We start from the raw sequence: 19,522 nt of genomic DNA, 5'->3' as shown, positions 1-19,522 counted from the left end.
CCCTACCTGGCGCCCGGCATTAAGGGGATAAAGTAATAACTGGTTGGCTCGGAGTCAGTATACTGTCGTACTGATCAATGTTAATGGAACAAGCTCTAGTCACAGTACGTGGACCCGTGAAGATCCGGGTTAGAATATGTCTTCAGCAATCCACGCTTGTCGAAACAATCGAATATGCTTGTCGAGAAAGGCGACTAAAGGAATCGGGTGATCAAGTTTCCTGACTTTGTTAATGCATGTCATCGTATTCCAATTGCGTGGATCGATGCTCATGATGTCAATTACTGGACTGTCTGGTCCAGACCCGATTATTTACAGACCGTCGTCATATTGATGGAGTATTGCTGAGTGCGGCGTTTAACAACAACAACAACAACAAAAAACAAGAAGAAAGAAACACTGTACATGTTATACATACTATATGCATGGAGCTGGTACTTGAAATGACAAGTCCCTCATCACTAAGATAGATGGGTAGAATACGTTTTCAGCAACCCAAGCGTACCGTAAAAGGCGACTCTGCTTGTCGTAAGAGGCGACTCACGGGATCAGGTGGTTAGGCTCGCTGATTTGGTTGATGCTTGCCATCGATTCCAATTGTGTGGATCGATGCTCATGATATTAATCACTGGATTTCCTGGTTCAGACTCGATTATTTACAGACCGCCATCATATAGCTGGAATATTGCTGAGTGCGGCAACCAACCAAACAACCATCATGACTACATACGAGGTGGACACTGCATGGTACAGGAATAGTTTACATCAAAGGTTACATGACAATACGGTCGGAACCAAATTATGTTCTATGTGGTAAATTGAGGGTGTTAAAACAGGCTATATATCACAGCGCAGGTGACAACAGTACCCAGGGAAAATGAATAGACCATGCCCTATACTGAGTATCCATTTGAACAATTAACCTATGGTAATAGCACAAAGAGTGTTACTTTAATTCTCACGTGGTTTTGAACAGAGAGTGATTCCGAATAAACACATTAGATGTCAATATGAGACAAGAGGTATTTTTTGGATTGAGATAACGTGACAATTTTTTGTGAAATATGTAGTGATGTTCTTCTCCCCCGTGTCAACTATGAATGTCAGAAGTGGAAACCTGTGAAAAATGACTCACAGCTTGCTTCAATCCATTATTACCAGGCAGATGTTACTCCACTGATTGTCGTGTCAAACACCAACTTCGAGTGTGGATGAAAAACAACAAGGACGTATTCACATTATTTTCGACAGAAACAATATATCTGTAATTGTGTATCCCAAGCAAAAAACACGCAGTTCCCATTTGGTTAGAAAAGTGTTTTCGACGTCGGTTGATCATGCGATCCTTCTTTCTGGTTGTATCGATTTAGATGACAAAGCGGAAGAAGCGTCTCACAAATATCGGTAAACCTAGATATATATTTTTTCTTCTTCCCATCAGTGATATTGCGTACATGTCCCCCTCACATGATCACTTGATGTTTCGTGTCAGACATGTACGATGTGTGTGGGATGGGATTATTGCATGTCTTTCTTTACGGTTTAGAGGGATGTCAAGGAACTGATGGAAATGTACATGTGTGCATGATGCTGCAGCAGCAGGAGATGGAGACTGGTGTTTACCTGAACAAACTAGTCAGAGTCCCTTCCAGCTGTGTGTATATATTATATCATTGTAAAGGCACCAACAGAATACGTAATAGTGGTCTGTAGGTGAGCATACACTAGTTCAAACTGAGTCACCTTTTTTTTGTATCATACTACAGACTCAAAATTAATTCGCCCCCGTGCCTGCCCTGAGAGCAGAATATAAAAACCGGCATTGGACATGTATTTTTCACACATTCCCCAACAATCTCCTTCACGGCTACATGTTTCTGAAAGAAAAGGGTTAATCTCCGCTGGGATTCCCCGTCATCATAAGCGTGTTCATTTCTTGTTCATAAACAAGTGGTACCGTGTGTACTGTAAAACTGTATGTGTTTGGGGATCTGCTTTTTCATATCATGTAGTCAGTATCAGACCGTAACACTTCAGCTTGTCCGCTGAAGAGCGACACAAAGTCATTATTTTCATTGACTTTGCGAAGAGTTCTTGTTTATGGTGGGGCGTTTGGGGTAGCACAGCTGTAAAAGTGTTCGCTTGTCACGCCAAAATCCCGGGTTCAATTCCACACATGGGTACAATGTCTGAAGCCACTTTCTGGTGTTTCCTGTGGTGATATTGCTGGAACATATATTGTTGCTAAAAGAGGCATAAAACTTTTCTCAATCAGTCTTGTTTATAAAATGCTTTAAAAAATGCAGTACGCTCACCTCGGATGTTATAAAAAGTGTCCGTGGTTGACATTGTTAGATTACTTGACACAATGGTCTCATCGTCAGCTGGTCGGTTAAGTGCTACGTTTATACAGTCTTGTCCTCATTGTATGAATATTTATACTGCAGGAACTGACACAACAAAGCGAAAGTCAATTCTAAAATGATTTATTGCATATCTAGTTATTCATACACGTATTGTGATTGAACACAATCAGTAAATATGCACATTTATACACATTTGTTTTTTAAATGTCGGTTTTTTCTGAATCCTCTTTAAAAGACATTTCCATGGCAAGGACACGATTGGCGCCTTGGTCATATTTGATGTTTTTATGCCATTGGTATACCATCAATACATATACAGATACATCTCACCCATGAGCTGATGTGATCATTGTGTCAAATACATACTGAGCTGATGTTGACTAATTGAAGTAATTTAAGCCCAGGTTTTCAAATCTCGGTTACTTTACGTACTCGGGGCAAGGGCGTTTACTAAATATAAAAGTCCAGTTTATACCCTTGCCAAACTAGGATGGAATTATGGAGTTATATTTTGGCTGGACTAACGAGTCTATTAGTCTAATCAAAATCGTGTAAGGAAATCGACATCCGTCCGTAAACTACCTGCAGATTTCGGTTGATTTCAGGATTTGCAAAGTATGTGTACCGTCAACTTTGTGTCAACTGATATTTTCCAGATCTGTTTTAAATCAAGGTGATCGCGTGATTTGATGCACTTCGAGGAGTAAGACCCGTTGTATCGTCTTGACTGGACGCCGCCATTTTGTTTGAAGCAAATGCAAGTGATATGAAAGCAAATGCAGGTGGAATCTGATTGCCAATAGGAGAAACATAGAAGGGACATAACCCAGAAGTCCCAGCCTATTACGGCAAGGGTGGAAACAAGGACTTTTACAGTCAGTTAACTCCCTTGCCTCGGGAAGATGGTTACGTTATTGCCAATGTTACCCCCAAACAATCGTTAAATACTCAACGACGCGTCAATTAAGGTTAGCAGAGCCTAACATGTTGTTAAATTTAATCTCACAGTTAACACTTCATTCAAGGGAAGTAACTCTACTTTGCTTTGGATGTTGTGATGCTCTTCGGCAGTGTTCGTCCCTTAGTATATGCGTCAGTGTCTTGGATCCTGTGATCTATGGTGTACGTTTCCCAGACTGACACCCACCATCAATTAATAACTGACTTCCGTCTGACCAATATTCGCTTCGTCATTACGTCAGGTCCCATTGAGCCCTGACACTGAACGATTAATCTGCCAGACTTGATTATCAGACAACCAACGTCTGGCCATTATCCCATTCAACCTGATATGAAACACGTCTGACTCGCTGGCTGGACGTATAAATCATAAATCACGAGAGAAGTTGTCAACGATGTAAACCCTGCTGACGTTCCATACATATAATGGATGGCTCGGAAAATGATCACTTATTGAAAATGATCACAACATGCTTACCTCTATCAAACAACTGCAGAAAAGGTCATGGAACTCATTTCATGACGTGTCTAGAAATAACTATGAAGGTGAAAGCTGCACAACATGGAATTAAATCACCACAATCAGGACTGCTGCTCCAGTTATATGTCGGTGCCTAACTCTAACAAAGAGTATTCCTGTACATGTGACAATATATGACTTATTAATTCAAAATACACAGATATCAATATCCGAGAAATGTCTATTTGTATGATCGAATCACATACCTTGTCTCAATATATCAGTATTTCTGTCTCTCAACATTGTCGGTTTTGAGATTTGGGCCAAGATTGGCTCTGCGGTGTGGGGCACCGCAATTGGCTGTGCATATTTGAGTTCCTCAGACGAGCAGGGATGTCCCCCGCTCCCTTGCTTCGACCTGCAAAGGCAGATTTGCACTATTTCAGTGTTTGATTTGTCAGTAACATACTAGGTTTAATCAATGTGGAAATGGTCTTCGATCCACTTCCCTTGGCCTTCCATTTACATTGGCGAGTGAGTGAGTGAGGCTGGTTTAACGTCGCTTTGAACAGTATTCAGTTCTATCAAGGCGTGTCAGCTTGATATTGGATGAAAGCCTTTTAAGTTTCAAACGTTTACCACTTATGGTGCCAGAAAACTAAGAAGCATAAACAAATCAAATATTGGATTCGAACCCACGATCACAGGTTTCTGACCTGTGATATTCATATTTATTTTACAATGTACGGTGTAATACAAACTGATAAACACAGCTACTTGTTACTTTTATACTTAATATATATATATACTATTGTAACATGCTAATAACTGAAAACAATTTCGAATGAATGAAATTATACAGTATGCGTTGATCTTCTATTTACTAAATGATAGCCTTTGTTTTCCTACAGGTCGAGCCGACCTATCGGACGAGAAACTGTTGATACGGACGCTGCTGGAGGACTATGCTAAGCTTGGTAAGATGGGGCGACCGGTGAAGCAGCAAAACGACACATTGCCCATCTACTACGGTCTCAGCCTCATACAGATCCTCGATCTGGATGAACGCAACCAGATCCTCAGCACGAACGTGTGGGCGTCGTATGTGAGTCCCATCCTGGCACATAACGTGTGGTTTTACCATTCATTGTTTGGTTTGTTTGTTTGTTGTTTGGTTGGCTGGCTGGTTGGTTTACTCACTAACTGACTGACTGACTGATAACTTGTTCATTTGTAAGTTTGTTTCTTTGTAAGTTTGTTTGTTTGTTCATTTATTCATTAATAACATGCATGTCGTGTGAACCAACATGAGTACAACACGTTGAGATGGCAACAAGGATTAGCAGTGTACATGTATTTAGATACTTAAACATGGATACAACATGTTACTGAAATGATCCCCATGGATATAATATTTGTGTACACATTACGGACATAAAACGGATAGTACGGACAGTAAAACATGTTATAGCATGTTTTATGGAGACATAAATATAGATATAACATGTTTTGTACGGAAGTTAAACATGCTATAGCATGTTTTATAGAGACAGCAATTTAGATATAACATGTTTATACGGACAGTTAAACATGTTATAGCATGGATTTAGACATAAATCTGGATATATAACATGATTTGTACGGACAGTTAAACATGTTATAGCATGTTTTATAGAAACAGCAATATAGATATAACATGTTTGTAGAGAACGCCACGGACATTTCATTTAACATAGAAAACAACATGAATAAAACACGCATGATATAACACTGTTCACATCAGCAACATTAATATAACACTTTGTCTGCAGAAAATATGGACATAAATTATTTTGTATTTACAACAAGATAGATATAATCTCATCGAGTGACCTGGTAAAGTTGTTTTTTTCATAAAAGTGTGTCACAAACTTTGTCACAAGATAAGATCAAGGTGTTGTTTGACAACAAAATTTTCGATATGTTCAATATTTTATATATTGTCCTGCTGTTCTTTGCGATCTTTTCACTCGGAAAGTAATAGTGCCATTGGGGCAACATTGAAGTAGTGTTCACAATGTGTTATTTCACTCAAGTGAGATATTTTCTTTTCTGCTAAAACAATATGTCATTACTAAATACATAATAACATATACATGTATAACTCATTGTTCTTTTTCAGCAATGGACGGATATATACCTGAAATGGAACGTTAGTGACTATAACATCACCAATGTGCGTGTACCTACCGATTCAATATGGATGCCAGATATCAAATTGTATAACTAGTAAGTTCGACTGATGACGTGCTCTCAAGCAACACTTCAGCTTTATAATGAAAACATAAACGTTCTGATTAGAAGACGATTTCCGTTTTTCGCCCAAGGCGTGGAATATATGTTTAAATGTTTGGTTTATTGTTATGACGTATGCATCTAGGATCAAGGCCCGTATTGAGCACCGTGGCTTATGATGCACTGAGGGCCAAGAAGCACATTGCGCATCATGGCTTATCATGCATCGAGGACAACGTCCCACATTGAGCAAAATGGCTTAGTGTGCATATGGGACCAAGTCCGACTTTGAACACCATGACTTTTCATGCACCGAGGGCCATGTAGCACAATGAGCATCATGGCTTATCATGCATCGAGGATCTAGACAAATATGCTGAGCAAGGAACAGTTGGGCAGCAACCGGTACCCCGGCCGATACCCCTTGTCTGAAACAGTGCTCATCTCCGTCCTTTGTACGACTCTTTGCACACGAGAAATAACACGATGATTAGATAGCCCAATGTAATTGGCTTTTTGAGCCCATAGAAATAAATAAGGTCAATAATTTTCAAAGCATTTCCATCAGTAATTTCGAAAAAAACTTCATATGTCTGTCCAAGCATGAAAATATTCAATTTATTGCGATGATGCTTGTTTAACATGCATCCTTATCGATTTGGCTTCTACAGAGACACCCCATCATATGCCCCTTATCTGTATCACCCTCCCCTCCCTTTCCCCCTGCACCAGAATACGGAGATTGATATCATACATGCACAAGTACCATGCCAATGGCCTGCGGGCAGTTGTGACACGTCACATGTCCTCAATGATGTAAACGTATTTGATAATCTTCTAAAAGCTACAGCAAAGTAACTGTTTACTGAAATGTTTTCATCCAAGTGATCTAGTAATATTTGCTTTCTGGATGTTCAGGGCTGTATGAGACCAAAATAAACACTCTGCTGAGACAAATCAATCTAAAATCAATAGTAACTAATCACTGATCTTTCAAAAGGCGATGAGATATTGATATCTGTTTTGGAAAACAATATTATTTTTACAAAACAGTCTTTTCAGCCTATCATCATTGTAAAAATAACATAATTCAAATGATGTATTTTAAGATTGTTACCAGTGTATATAACCAAATAACTATGCCATAAATTATTTTATTATGTATATCGTCTCGAATAGTTTAATGTCACAAGCCCAGTTTTGCTGTACGACACCAATCAGGGTACACTGTTCCCTTCAACTGAACCAATCACCAATCACGTATACTTACACCCAACCTATCGAATACCACGTTCCCTGGAATCACACCTATCAGGGCATCACTGACCCCTAAACTGATCAGGGCACCACGTTCACTTGAACGTAACTGATCAAAGTACCATGTTCACTTGACCTTAACTTATTAGAGCGCCATGTTCACTTGAACTTAACTGATCAGGGTACCATGTTCTCTTGAACTTAACTGATCAGGGTGCCATGTTCTCTTGGACTTAACTGATCAGGGGACCATGTTCACTTGAACTTAACTGATCAGAGCAACATGTTCATTTGAACTTAACTGCTCAGGGGACCATGTTCACTTGAACTCCATGCACTCAACCAATTAGGGTACTTACTTTTCTGGCACTAGATCAATCGAATGCAGGTTTGTTACTTTGTTAAAGCAGACCTATTTTCTTTACATTTCATGGCATTAAAATATCAAAACGATTTGGGGTCGTTTTCTTCTAATTATGTTCTTGTATTGTATGTAGAAAAATGAATCAACACAATCTTACTCTAAAACAGTTATCTTACATTGACCTCTTGAATTTTTATAAACATCTGACTCTATCAGTTATCTTACACTAACCCGTTGAATGTTTATAAACATCAGTATGGTTTAAAACAACTACAACGCAAGCGTCAACATATTTCAACATTCCACACAGGCTCCTGTTTATTTGAGGCATCGCGATTTGTTCCAGATGGCGTGCTTTTTAGGCTGATACATTTCCACATTATTTGTTGAGCAAAGAGAAAATTGGGCAATTTTCTCCTTGACTGGATTAAATAATACCCGAGAAAACGGGTGAATGTGCACAAAACATGACATTCCCAGCTTCCTGGGGATTATAAAATCTAGAATAGAAGGCGCTGAAAGGTTTTGCATTGCCATATCATGTAACCGGGTACTCACTCACTGCTGGGTTAACAGAGGTATAATTCAAATATATTTGCTTCACCTGAGACATGACCTGTGCAATATATCATGGTGATTTATGTAATAAACTTTCTCACATTGTCCGGTACCACAAAGAGACATCGCCTGAACCAAAGAATTGCCCTGACGATGTAGGATATAATAACTACATGTGGCGTCATGAATAATGTTTTTGAGGTAAACACCTGAGGGAAAATTATATTGTTCAGCCCCTCACTCCCCTGAATATCAAACCAGCTGTTCCTCATGATGCTATATGGTATCATTAAACAGAAGTAAAACAGTACCTAAATATATTCATTGGTTTTAATGTTTTTGTAAAGTGTTCAAAATGTTATAAGAGCTAGTTTTATTTCTCGCCACCTTTCTTACAGCGCCGACACTCGACTGGAAGAAAAGAGGGATGCTTTGGCTGTCATCTCTCATGATGGAGGCGTTGTATGGATCCCACAAGCTGTTTTTAAGAGTTCTTGCTCTATCGATATTCGGCATTTCCCCTTCGATGTTCAGACATGCGTTCTGAAGTTTGGTTCTTGGACATATGATGGATCTAAGTTGGACCTGGAATTCTTATACACAGTGAAAGGTTTTGAAATGACTGACTATATTCCCAGCAACGAATGGGACATTCTAGATTCTTCAGCTAAGAAGAATGTGAAATATTACCCGTGTTGTCCAGAACCGTATGTTGACCTGACTTTCACGCTGAAGATCAGCAGGAAGGTGGCGTTCTACAACTACATCCTCATCCTGCCCTGTGTCCTCCTCTCTTCACTCACCCTCGTCCTCTTTTGGCTCCCCCCAGAGTCCCCAGCCAAAATGCAGCTAGGTTAGTATTACTGTTAACTAACGGTACACACGTAATGAATCAGCTGTTAATCGTGTACTAATGGAACAGAAAGACCGTTACTTTGTACGTATGGGTCATATAGTTATACATAAAGCATATTGAAAACCAGGGGATCATATAGACCGCTTGTTGTATATTTTATAGAACATTCATATCATTATATTCTACTAAGGGGGTTTAATAATCAGTTATTATTATCATTTCATACCGCTAAGTGTGGCATTAAAACAACAAACAAACTTGTCTGACTAGTATTCTGTCTTATCACTCGCTATCCGAAATGAACCATCAACGTAGGATATATGTTCACCCCGAAATCAATGTTACACACATTTAATCAGTCTACTAGCCACAAAATTTAATGCGTACTGAAATTAATGCGAATGGGCCTACCATTAAAATTGCCAATCAGCAAATCACTAATCAGCACATGACAATACTGGAAACTCAGATATAGCTTAAGGTGATAACAGTTCGCATAAAAATGCGAGCCAAGGACACACATTAATTTCATCCTCGCATTAATTTATTGATGTACTATGCATTTGTTATACATTCTTCTCTCACTTTTCAGGAAATGACTACATATATACTGCTTTTGACTTTTTCAGGAATGAATATATTCGTTGCTTTCTTTGTGTTGCTTCTTCTGCTTGCTGAATCAACCCCGCCAGCAGCATCCTCCATCCCCCTGATCGGTAAGTACCATCACTTGTCGATGTTCATGTATACACGAAGAGCGAGAATCTGTAGAGGAAACTGATTTCCTACCCATGTGTATAGCACAAGCGTAGGTGACTTTGATTCCATGTCTTTGATTGATGAGTGAACGCATACGTAACTTACGGGCTGTGTAAGAAAGGGTAATTCTATGTTCTTCATCTACCAGAGAAAGCCTGTTAATGAGGTAACCCCAGAACTGCACAGGAGAGCTCGCCGACTGATCAGTGAAAGCGCAGCACCTTCGGCTTATAGAGGAAGAGTTGGTTTTCTGTCGGTGAATGATAAGTGAAAATTTGGATAACCTTGGGGTTACGATAGGAATCTATTTTTCTTGTCAGTGATCGATGTGTTGAGGATCTAACTGTATGATGGGTTCAGGGGTTCGGCCGAGTGCCCGTGCACCGTGCACAGGGCATGTATTGCAGTAATGATACACTCAACTACTGGTTCATTCAACATAATCTCAATGATGGAGTCGATATGTACACGGGGTGGTAGTATGTCATGGTTTGGCATGTCATTTACTATGTTAAGAAAGGTTAAGTTTCTTGGGCAATGGCGCATCAATTTCAAAACCACGCATCGAAATCTTTAAATATCTGTATAAAAGTATGTTTCGTGTTCCAAAACATATCTTCAGTGTTACTGTCAGCCCTCAATACAAGTGTATCTTGATAATATGCTGCAAGCAATTGGTGATTCACTCACTACCAAATTAAAAATTAAATATTTTTTTACCGAGAAGTATAAATTTCTTTTGACGCCTCATTACTTTTGTTGTCAATAAAAACGGGATAAGGTCAAAAGGCCCCCTCTCTCATCAAATAAACAAACATGCCGAGAGCTATTTAATTATTTTTAGTAAGAATAATATTGACGCTTCTCAGTGAACTGAAAAATCGACATCGCAGCTGTTTTATCTATATATAAAATGTCTTGATGTCATATTTCCACTTCGCGCAGATATTCATGCGTCACGCCCCGCATTTCAACGAAAGAGGTCGATTTTGGTCAGCAGGGCCTCGTAATGAAATCCATGAAAACATATTGTAATTACGGTCAAATGCGGTTCCTATGAGGGAACAATTTGCAACGTTATCATATATGTAAAGAAAGGGAAGTTCCGAGTTTGACACTTTCTAGCCTGTATTAGCGGCTCCTTTGATCGTGTGTCCCACCCATTAAAGGGCGGCCAATGCATTCAGATGAAAGAAAATGTATCCTGAACATAACCCCTAGCTGTACGAATAGCTGATACCTAAATTGAAATGTTACGTGATGCTCTGGTTTTATATTCCTAGTTGTTGCCGTAAGTAAATTAGTCTATTTATTGAAATAAAAGTTGAATCAAAGAATTTGATTTTATGAACTGTTAGTGATTTCGTTGAAGCACATTGCCAGTCAATCTTTTTCTTTAAAGATGAAAGTGTCCTGGTGTATAAATGATGGATCCAATATGCTTTCTAAAGATGCTTTTAAAAAATGAAATGAAACCTAATTCTTGGATTCAAATTCAAAATATGCTTAGCATGCGGTCTCTACACAAGGTACGATAAAATGGCTGGCTATATCATTCCTAATTAGACTGTGCAGATATTCATGTCACTTTCTTTTGATACAAATAGATTCTCATTGAAATGGCAAGAACCGTCCCCGTGAAGATTAGAGTTGGAATGTTCTTGTATAACCCATGCTTGTCGTAAGAGGCGACTAACGGGATGGGATTGGGTGTCATCGCTTTCCACTTGCGCACATCGATACTCATGATGTATATATATAATTCAACAGATCAGCTATGTTATGACAGATGTTTTGTTGCAGGTGCATACTACTGTCTCAACATGATATTAATCACGCTGTCAACACTACTGTCAGTCATTGTGGTCAACCTGTATTTCCGTGGATCAAGAACAACTGTTCCACGTCTTTTGAAGAAGGTCAGTTGGTGCTGTCACAGTACAACTAATTGTACAACCTCATGACAATCCCCTTCACGAGACTTATTTGACAGCGAAACCTAGTAAACTCGAAATCCGGAATGCAACACCGATTTCTAAAAACAGAACACACCGGTCGTCTTGAAATTCGGACAATTCAACATATTACCCATAGGGATAGAAAAATGGCGTGTAATTACTTTTAGATATTGACACGTGTACGTTTCAACGATTCTCAATGCTGATTGGTCAATTGTAGCGACATGACGTCGCTTTACTATATGTTTTAGAACAATACCACATGACGTCACAAATTGATAACATGACGTCTTGTGAACAAAACATTGAATTCAATGACGTTTTTCTTTTGGGATGACTTGACATACTTGTTTTTTGATATGGTGTATTACAATGACTATTTACCGCTCGGAATAGAATATAATCTGTCCTTCAGGGCTTAAATCATTCCTTTATCAGTACAGAAGTCTATAATTTCCTCGTCGCTTGTTGGTAATTATTGGTAATTTATCCCTTATACTGTTTATCTCTACAGATCCGTACTATTCTTGCCGACCGAATTCAGCCCATGCATGGCTTCCTATTGGCCACTAACCCTCATTTAACGAGCTTAACAGTTTGTGCAGGCGGATTGGCGTCACGACTTTTCGTTTTGTGTTAAGATAACGTCTTTTTGAATAACGACATTATGTAAGGACGTCCTGTTTCAATGTGCACATTGCATCTTACCTTTATCCTGACACAGTATGTGTTGCAGTACATATTGAGTGGTAACTGTCTGAGAATATATGGTCAAATTGTTTCATGTTTTTCAATTTGTACCATTTTGAAATAATTCTAATGTTTTCTTTTTCTTTGTTCTCGTGTTGCAGACAGTGCATGTTGTATAGTTCCATTGAAAATATTCTTACTTTTAAATATCATGAAAAATATTTGAATTAAGAGATAAAAATGTGATCATTCACTAAATGTTTTATCTTGTCAAGTACCTGCCGTCGATTATTATCTGACAAGGCACCGGCCTTCAATCAGGATCCCTGGAACTGACCTGTCAAGATACTGAAAAAAAAAAAAAAATATCTACCTGTATTTGATAGTCCCCGAGTGAATAATATTCATTTGTAATGTAATCAAATATAACGCATTGTCTAACATTTTGTTTTGCACTTAAACGTTAATGTTCTTCTTCTGCAGATTATGTTGGACGGGTTTGCGCGTATCTTCTGTATGCGGAACCAACTGGTAGACAAAGGCGAAGAGGACCAGATCGCGGCGGCCGCCGCAGCCAACTACGTCAAGAACAACCGAGAGAAGAAACACAGTGACTTCAAGTATGACCGAGTGGGTTGTTACGAGCTTCAGACAGAAGAGAGCTGGCGTGGTATTTCTAACGGCAACAGCATGCATACTCCATCAGGGGAGGCGGATGCATCTTTTGGACATCAGTTTTCTGCTCTTGAAGCGGAGGTGCGAGAAATACGGCGACATATGAAACTGATGTGGGATAAATCCTCACACAGAGAAGAAAAGGAGAGACTTGCTCGGGAGTGGAAGGTCATGGCGCTTGTGCTCGATCGTCTCTTTTTCTTTCTGTATCTGATAGCCATATTTGCTTCAGCGTTCACAATATTTGAAACGACGATGGACAAGCCAACGAAATAAAAAGATCTGAGACATCAATTATCTGTTAGAACGAGTGACATGACCTAAACGTTGAGTTCTTGGAACGACATATTGAATTGTTGTTTCATGTTCGCCTTGGAACTGGGACAGCAATTTACCTGTAATGTGAAGCAGTTACTTGCATAGTAATGACAAGATGTTTTTCATGTGGTCTTTTGCACTACAAACATAAAGGTCTTGAATAACTACCACTGTGTTTCAGACCTTTGCCTCACCTTCAGTGTGGCGTACGTGTAGTATATGAATGTTGACTGCTGGGCGTTCTCGAAAACTATAGTTGCATCATCCCAGCCAACAGAATTACATGATCGCAACGTTGCGGGGACCTTCAGCCTTCCTTTAACTTTTAATGCAACGTTGAATCTACCTTCACGTGGACATGATATACTTCAATATACATTTTAGTATACGTGGACATTCAAATGTGCAAATGGACATTTACAATATCCAATGACTTGATCTTAATGTTTAGCAAGCATGCATTCTTTATAAATGTGTTGACGAGACTTTGTACGCGTTGAAAATAGTACATGCGACCAGTGTACAGTCGTGATGCTATGACAATAAGTTGAGTACACTTCAAACCAGGATTTGTGCGAATCTCCGATTCACCCTGATTAGAATCCTTGGTCCTCAGTGCTCGCATTTTTCACAAAAGTTGTAAAAGTCTATACCATCTTCATTACCGCAGTGTTCCTACCGCATTACACTGACACTCCGCCATATAACCGAACTCAATCACTACATCAGTTTTGTTTACATTGCATGTTTACATTGTATTTCATGCATGTATATTGCAAGCGTGGGGATACTGTATGGACGAAAAAGATTATCATTTAATTCATGTTAGACCTAAGAATGTAATGTACATGTATACACGTGTGATATTTTTTGTAGAAGTGGTTGGCACTAGACGTGTATTTATCAGTGTTACAAGTCGTCAACATTACTGCGTGTGCCTACATAGTGGTTAGGAACATAGGCCACGTGGGTTCAAGCCTTGTGATGGCAGAACCTTTTCTGAACCAGCATTATTATACGTCCGTTCATCAGCACTATAGGTATGATCTCTGAACAAATACGCATATACCAAGGCAAGTATTGTGATATCGGAAGAGCTACACGCATTACATGGTATGCGATTTCGGAAGAGCTACATGCATTACATGGTATGCAATTTCGGAACAGCTACACGCATTACATGGTATGCGATTTCGGAAGAGCTACATGCACTACATGGTATGCGATTTCGGAACACCTACACGCATTACATGGTATGCGATTTCGGAAGAGCTACATGCATTTCATGGTATGCGATTTCGGAACAGCTACACGCATTACATGGTATGCGATTTCGGAAGAGCTACATGCATTACATGGTATGCGATTTCGGAACAGCTACAAGCATTACATGGTATGTGATTTCGGAAGAGCTACATGCATTTCATGGTATGCAATTTCGGTAACGTATAAGGAAAGGAAATTTGAATAACAAGTAAAGAGGTTATGGAACGATGAGATGTCAGTTACCAACAAACAACTGTGTGTATTACAGATACAGTGATTGGGGAACGGCGCGATGCAACTCAAGAGATGAAGGAAAGAAGTCAGCTGGTGAAGCAATTGTAATCATTAGGCTCTGTGATTGCTTGCTGGTACTGTGTTCGCCGCCAACGGCATCGTTCTTTATGACGCTAAGTCTTGTGCTAAGATAATCGTTTTAGGAAAGACAATAAGAAAATTCAAAACGTCCACTCCAGAGAATAATCAGTATCGATTATCTGCCGAACAGCTTCAGTAAGCCGTAAAAGGGATGAACGTGATGACACCGGGTGCTCGCGAAAAGGGGAAGCATGACCTAATCTTCCAGAGGCAACAACAGATATCATCTGAGTGTGGTGCAGAGAAGGAATTAAATGCATGGACCAATCCAGACCAGGAAGGTACATCACTTTGATGTGGCACAGTCGTGATGTTTATATTGTTTCATGTCGATGATACTATATGGGATTGCTACTGCTGCTATTTATCAACTTTCGATGTGAACAACTACCTATGCCATACTATGGCGACCTATGTATCAGATCGGCAACAGATTGAACTGGTGTCATCATCAGGAACAGAGTGAAGCTGCTACCGACAGAGAACTGATATTATGTCCAGATTCATTCACTCACTTCATCATTCAATTTGACATCATCTAATCCTATGTCACGGACGTAACTCCTCACCTATCGCTGAGACTTGAAGAATGCCTTATCTCTTCACTTCTAACGGATGCTACATGGATGCACTGACTTACTCCTATAATTATGGAACCCTGATTTCATTTCACCCTGATGGTTGCACATCACATCACTGAAGATGGGTGCGCATCACTGAAGGTAACTGAACATCATGAAGGATGGTTGTATATCACCAAAGGTGGTTGCACCTTATCAAGATGTTGCACATAGCACAAACGTATTGTACATCTTTCTGATCGTTGCAGCTCACAAATACCACTCAAATGGCATGGCGTAAACCCAACTTGCAACCAGTCTCTTTTAGCAGATGTTTTGATGTGAATGTCTGAAACACCTAGTCATAAACAAATTACGTTTTATGATATTTGGACTTGAATTACGTCGTGCGTCAGAGTTCTTTCTTTTTAAATCAAATCAATACATTCATTTCCTACCTTGTGGACTGGCATGTCTGGTAAAACTGTTTTCAAGTCCAGCCTGGTATTCCTGGTCATGAAGCATAAGCCATTTTTGACAAAATATGTTTGGATGATACAATTAAGTTTCCGACGATGTGTCTTACGGTTTGGTATGCCATCATAAATACACTTGATGTGTCTTTTGACATCTCATACATTTTCTAAGAATGTCTAGGAACACAAAATATGTGTAATATAAAATACCCCAAGTGGAATGACATAGTGTATGAAGTAAAATGAAATATTGTACGTCTTGACATTCAACAACATAATGGAACACATTGAAAATAAGTCTCAATAGACGCGAAAGGAATACATGAACTTCTTAATGAAATATTTTCCTAAATATATTTATAAATTTACTAATTTTGAATGTTCGTCTTCATTGCATTTTATGATTCGTAAAGTGTATTAGTGATTTGTTTTTATGTATATAGACATATCTTTCAATAAAAGTGTTGATCACGTTGAACTTGCATGTTCAGTATTATTTTGACAAAGCAGTACATTAGGGTGTTTGCCTGGTCAGTCTTTGCTGTTTACGTTTAACAAGTGTTGTCAAAACCTGAACTCATGAGCGCATATGCAAAAACCCGACAAAACCCTTTAAATATTCATTGCACGATCCCCACTATGTCATGAGCAAAACGACTGACTGTTCAGATATTCAGTCTGCAATAGTTCCAGTATTTATTTGGTACATACATTCAGCCTAAACATATGTACCTAAATAATTCAACTATCACTTCTTATATAAGGTTAAAATAAAGGTTAAAAAACCCAATCAATATGGCTACATGCTTTTGCATATTCTGTGCATGCGTCATTCCTCTCCTCAATGCCCCTAGGGAGTCTAAACCTCTTAACTCTTAACACTATGATTGCAATCTGAGACGTCAGCTCTGGTTTACTGGCGTCGAAGGCACAGGGTAATTTGTATAATTTTTCTCCCATTAGGAAAATACAGTTTAGGCAGGTAATCTAGATTGTGTCTGACTTGCGCCCTGCGTATCCATGCACCAAATCCCGGTTATAAGTTCATGAGCGTTTGCCATACATTGGCACTTGCACTGCCCTGCTCTCTTTGACTTTCACCCAGGGACGTCCTGCTGCGCCTTGTCGAACTGGATTTTGCTTTAATTGAAAGATAAACATTATCTGTTTTCAGATTGGCAGGTGTTGTTGAGTATTCCATTTGGAACTGCTGCGTTAGCTGGAGGTTTCAAATTTTAAAATTGAGCAAATCATTAGCATTAGCAAATCTGAAAACAGTTCATGTTTATCGACAGTATGAAATACAAACATTATGAGTAATGTTTCCTCGTATACGTTGTTTCTTCGTGAACACTCACAGCGGTGAGCCATACATGGAAAACATGACGTCACTATACCTTAGATGAAGTCATATAATATATAACCCGCTAAACAGAAGTTGTACTGAATAGCACGTTTTTTTTCAAGACACTGTTTCAAGAAAACTATTCATACCTAGTGCAAACTTCGAAACATTTCCTAGATCTAATTCCCTTCACGGCCGAGCTGCCATCAGACTACAGCACACACTCGTATTCATTTCACAAGTATCAATTTCTCTGGTTGTTCCGTTCAATCAGCTACATTGTTTTCACAGTTAAGAACAAGCTTAACTGAAAGTAAGTCAACACTCTGTCTACCACTGACGTATGTTCAGTAGTAATATGCCTGCACTTGATCACGTTACATCTTCCATGTTTTTCACCCTTCACTTTTAATAACATAAACAGGCAGATAAAAAGTCGGATTGATAAAAAAATGAAATAAATAAGAAACTGATTAAATAATATAAGCATGCTTCTTTTTGTGTCTAAACCGCAATGCTCTTAAATACACTTCTGGTTTTCAATATTATTGTTTGTTAATCAATATTTTGCTTTGCTGTTTTTGTTTCCATATGAAATAGATAAGTTGGTTAAACTATATTCGGAGCCAGGGGTAGCAGTTAGATGAACGTATACATGCGCCAATGTACTTTATTGAAAAGGTAAACGCCAGAGAATGGTCTCGCATATCTTCCGAAATAAATTTCATAGGACGTAAAAGGCAAAGAAGTGATAAACATTTTCTGAATGAAGCACTGAAACAGAATTGTGACACCCGGTGTTCTCGAAAAGTGTAAGCATACCTTGCTCTATCTGTAGCACCGCCATTCTCACAATGTTCATTATTAAAGTAACTAGCGGCTAGTAGTTGGTCTGAAAACTCCATGTAAAGATCACAAAGGTATTGGATAGCATCATGTTTACGAATGACGTATGATATTTAGTAACACCCTCTGAATATCTACCATTACATGTCTGAAATCACTTAAGGTCTTCGATGGGTTATCAAACACAAACCCACAGGCCCAGGCACTGTTAAACCTCTGTTCAATTATTACTCATTAATAATTACTGTGCCATTCTATGTCTCAGGATCGGAAAATTAGCAAGCTCCATCCTTCAATTCGTGCACTGCCCCCGGCACCTGGACAGCTTCAGCAACTTTAAGATGTCATCGTCTCCAAACCTGACTGAGTGAAATGTAGGCTAACAAAGCGACCCCAGCGCAAATACACTCACAATTCCCATTTAACATACAAGATTTACGATAGTCGGAGATCGCTTTGTTGAATGATGATCACATAACATTTTCCACGCCCGTCCCCAGACAGGAATTGTTCATATCTTCGTACTGAAATCTAAAACATAAAGACTGATAAAAGACCATTAAGTGGCATGTGTGGGGAAAAGTAGACAATTGACCCTCTGCTCTCCTCGTTGCCTGAATCCTGCATAGATTGGCAGGATCGTTTGGCGCACGCTTTAACAGATATATGGGTTTCATATTTACATGTTTCCTCCATCATTCCATACCTTTTCTAATAAAAGTAACAACGAAAAGTGCATTTTACGGAGATCTGTTTAATGACGTCTACACCTTTTACAGATTCCCTGTCAGTGATGGTTGTAAGATATTCATTTGAATAGGGCATATTTAGCCTCAGTGATGCTCTATCCGAGAACATAGAGAATGTATGATCTATGAATCTATAGAATGAATCTGTGGTGTTTGCTGCAGAAGTACAGTACCTTCGCTGGTATTCTCCCTCTCAACGTGTGACCAGAATCGTGAATATAGTGATATTCTACCTCAGTGAAACAAATCAAATTAAAACAACAGCGTTTAATATATTCCACCTTAACGTCAATGGATGAAGCATGCCTTTAAATCAATCTTTGTTGAACTACACCCAAGGCAATTTTGCAAGCCATAATTGTTTTTGCATAATTCCCAAAGTCCCCTCGTTTAAACGGCACCAGCCCATC

At 39.0% G+C, this 19,522-nt stretch overlaps 1 protein-coding gene across 5 annotated transcripts in view; it reads left to right on the top strand.

Annotated features, from left to right (window-relative positions):
• LOC139468513 (neuronal acetylcholine receptor subunit alpha-7-like) overlaps positions 1–16,533 on the top strand; it is an 83,248-nt gene extending 66,715 nt beyond the window's left edge. For all 5 annotated transcript variants that reach the window (XM_071250515.1, XM_071250513.1, XM_071250512.1 and 2 more), the window contains 6 exons: positions 4,698–4,891; positions 5,948–6,054; positions 8,638–9,092; positions 9,725–9,811; positions 11,658–11,773; positions 12,986–16,533. In XM_071250515.1, coding sequence (XP_071106616.1) covers positions 4,769–4,891; positions 5,948–6,054; positions 8,638–9,092; positions 9,725–9,811; positions 11,658–11,773; positions 12,986–13,453 — 1,356 coding nt within the window. In that variant the 5' untranslated portion in view covers positions 4,698–4,768 and the 3' untranslated portion in view covers positions 13,454–16,533. The remainder of the gene's footprint in view (positions 1–4,697; positions 4,892–5,947; positions 6,055–8,637; positions 9,093–9,724; positions 9,812–11,657; positions 11,774–12,985) is intronic.
• Positions 16,534–19,522: the final 2,989 nt, after the last annotated feature.

The sequence above is a fragment of the Haliotis cracherodii genome, unplaced genomic scaffold (assembly GCF_022045235.1).
Source record: "Haliotis cracherodii isolate W230 unplaced genomic scaffold, xgHalCrac1.p SCAF_2, whole genome shotgun sequence".
Taxonomy (NCBI): domain Eukaryota; kingdom Metazoa; phylum Mollusca; class Gastropoda; order Lepetellida; family Haliotidae; genus Haliotis; species Haliotis cracherodii.
The sequence above is the reverse complement of the archived record's forward strand: the minus strand, read 5'-3'. Positions and strand labels throughout refer to the sequence as shown.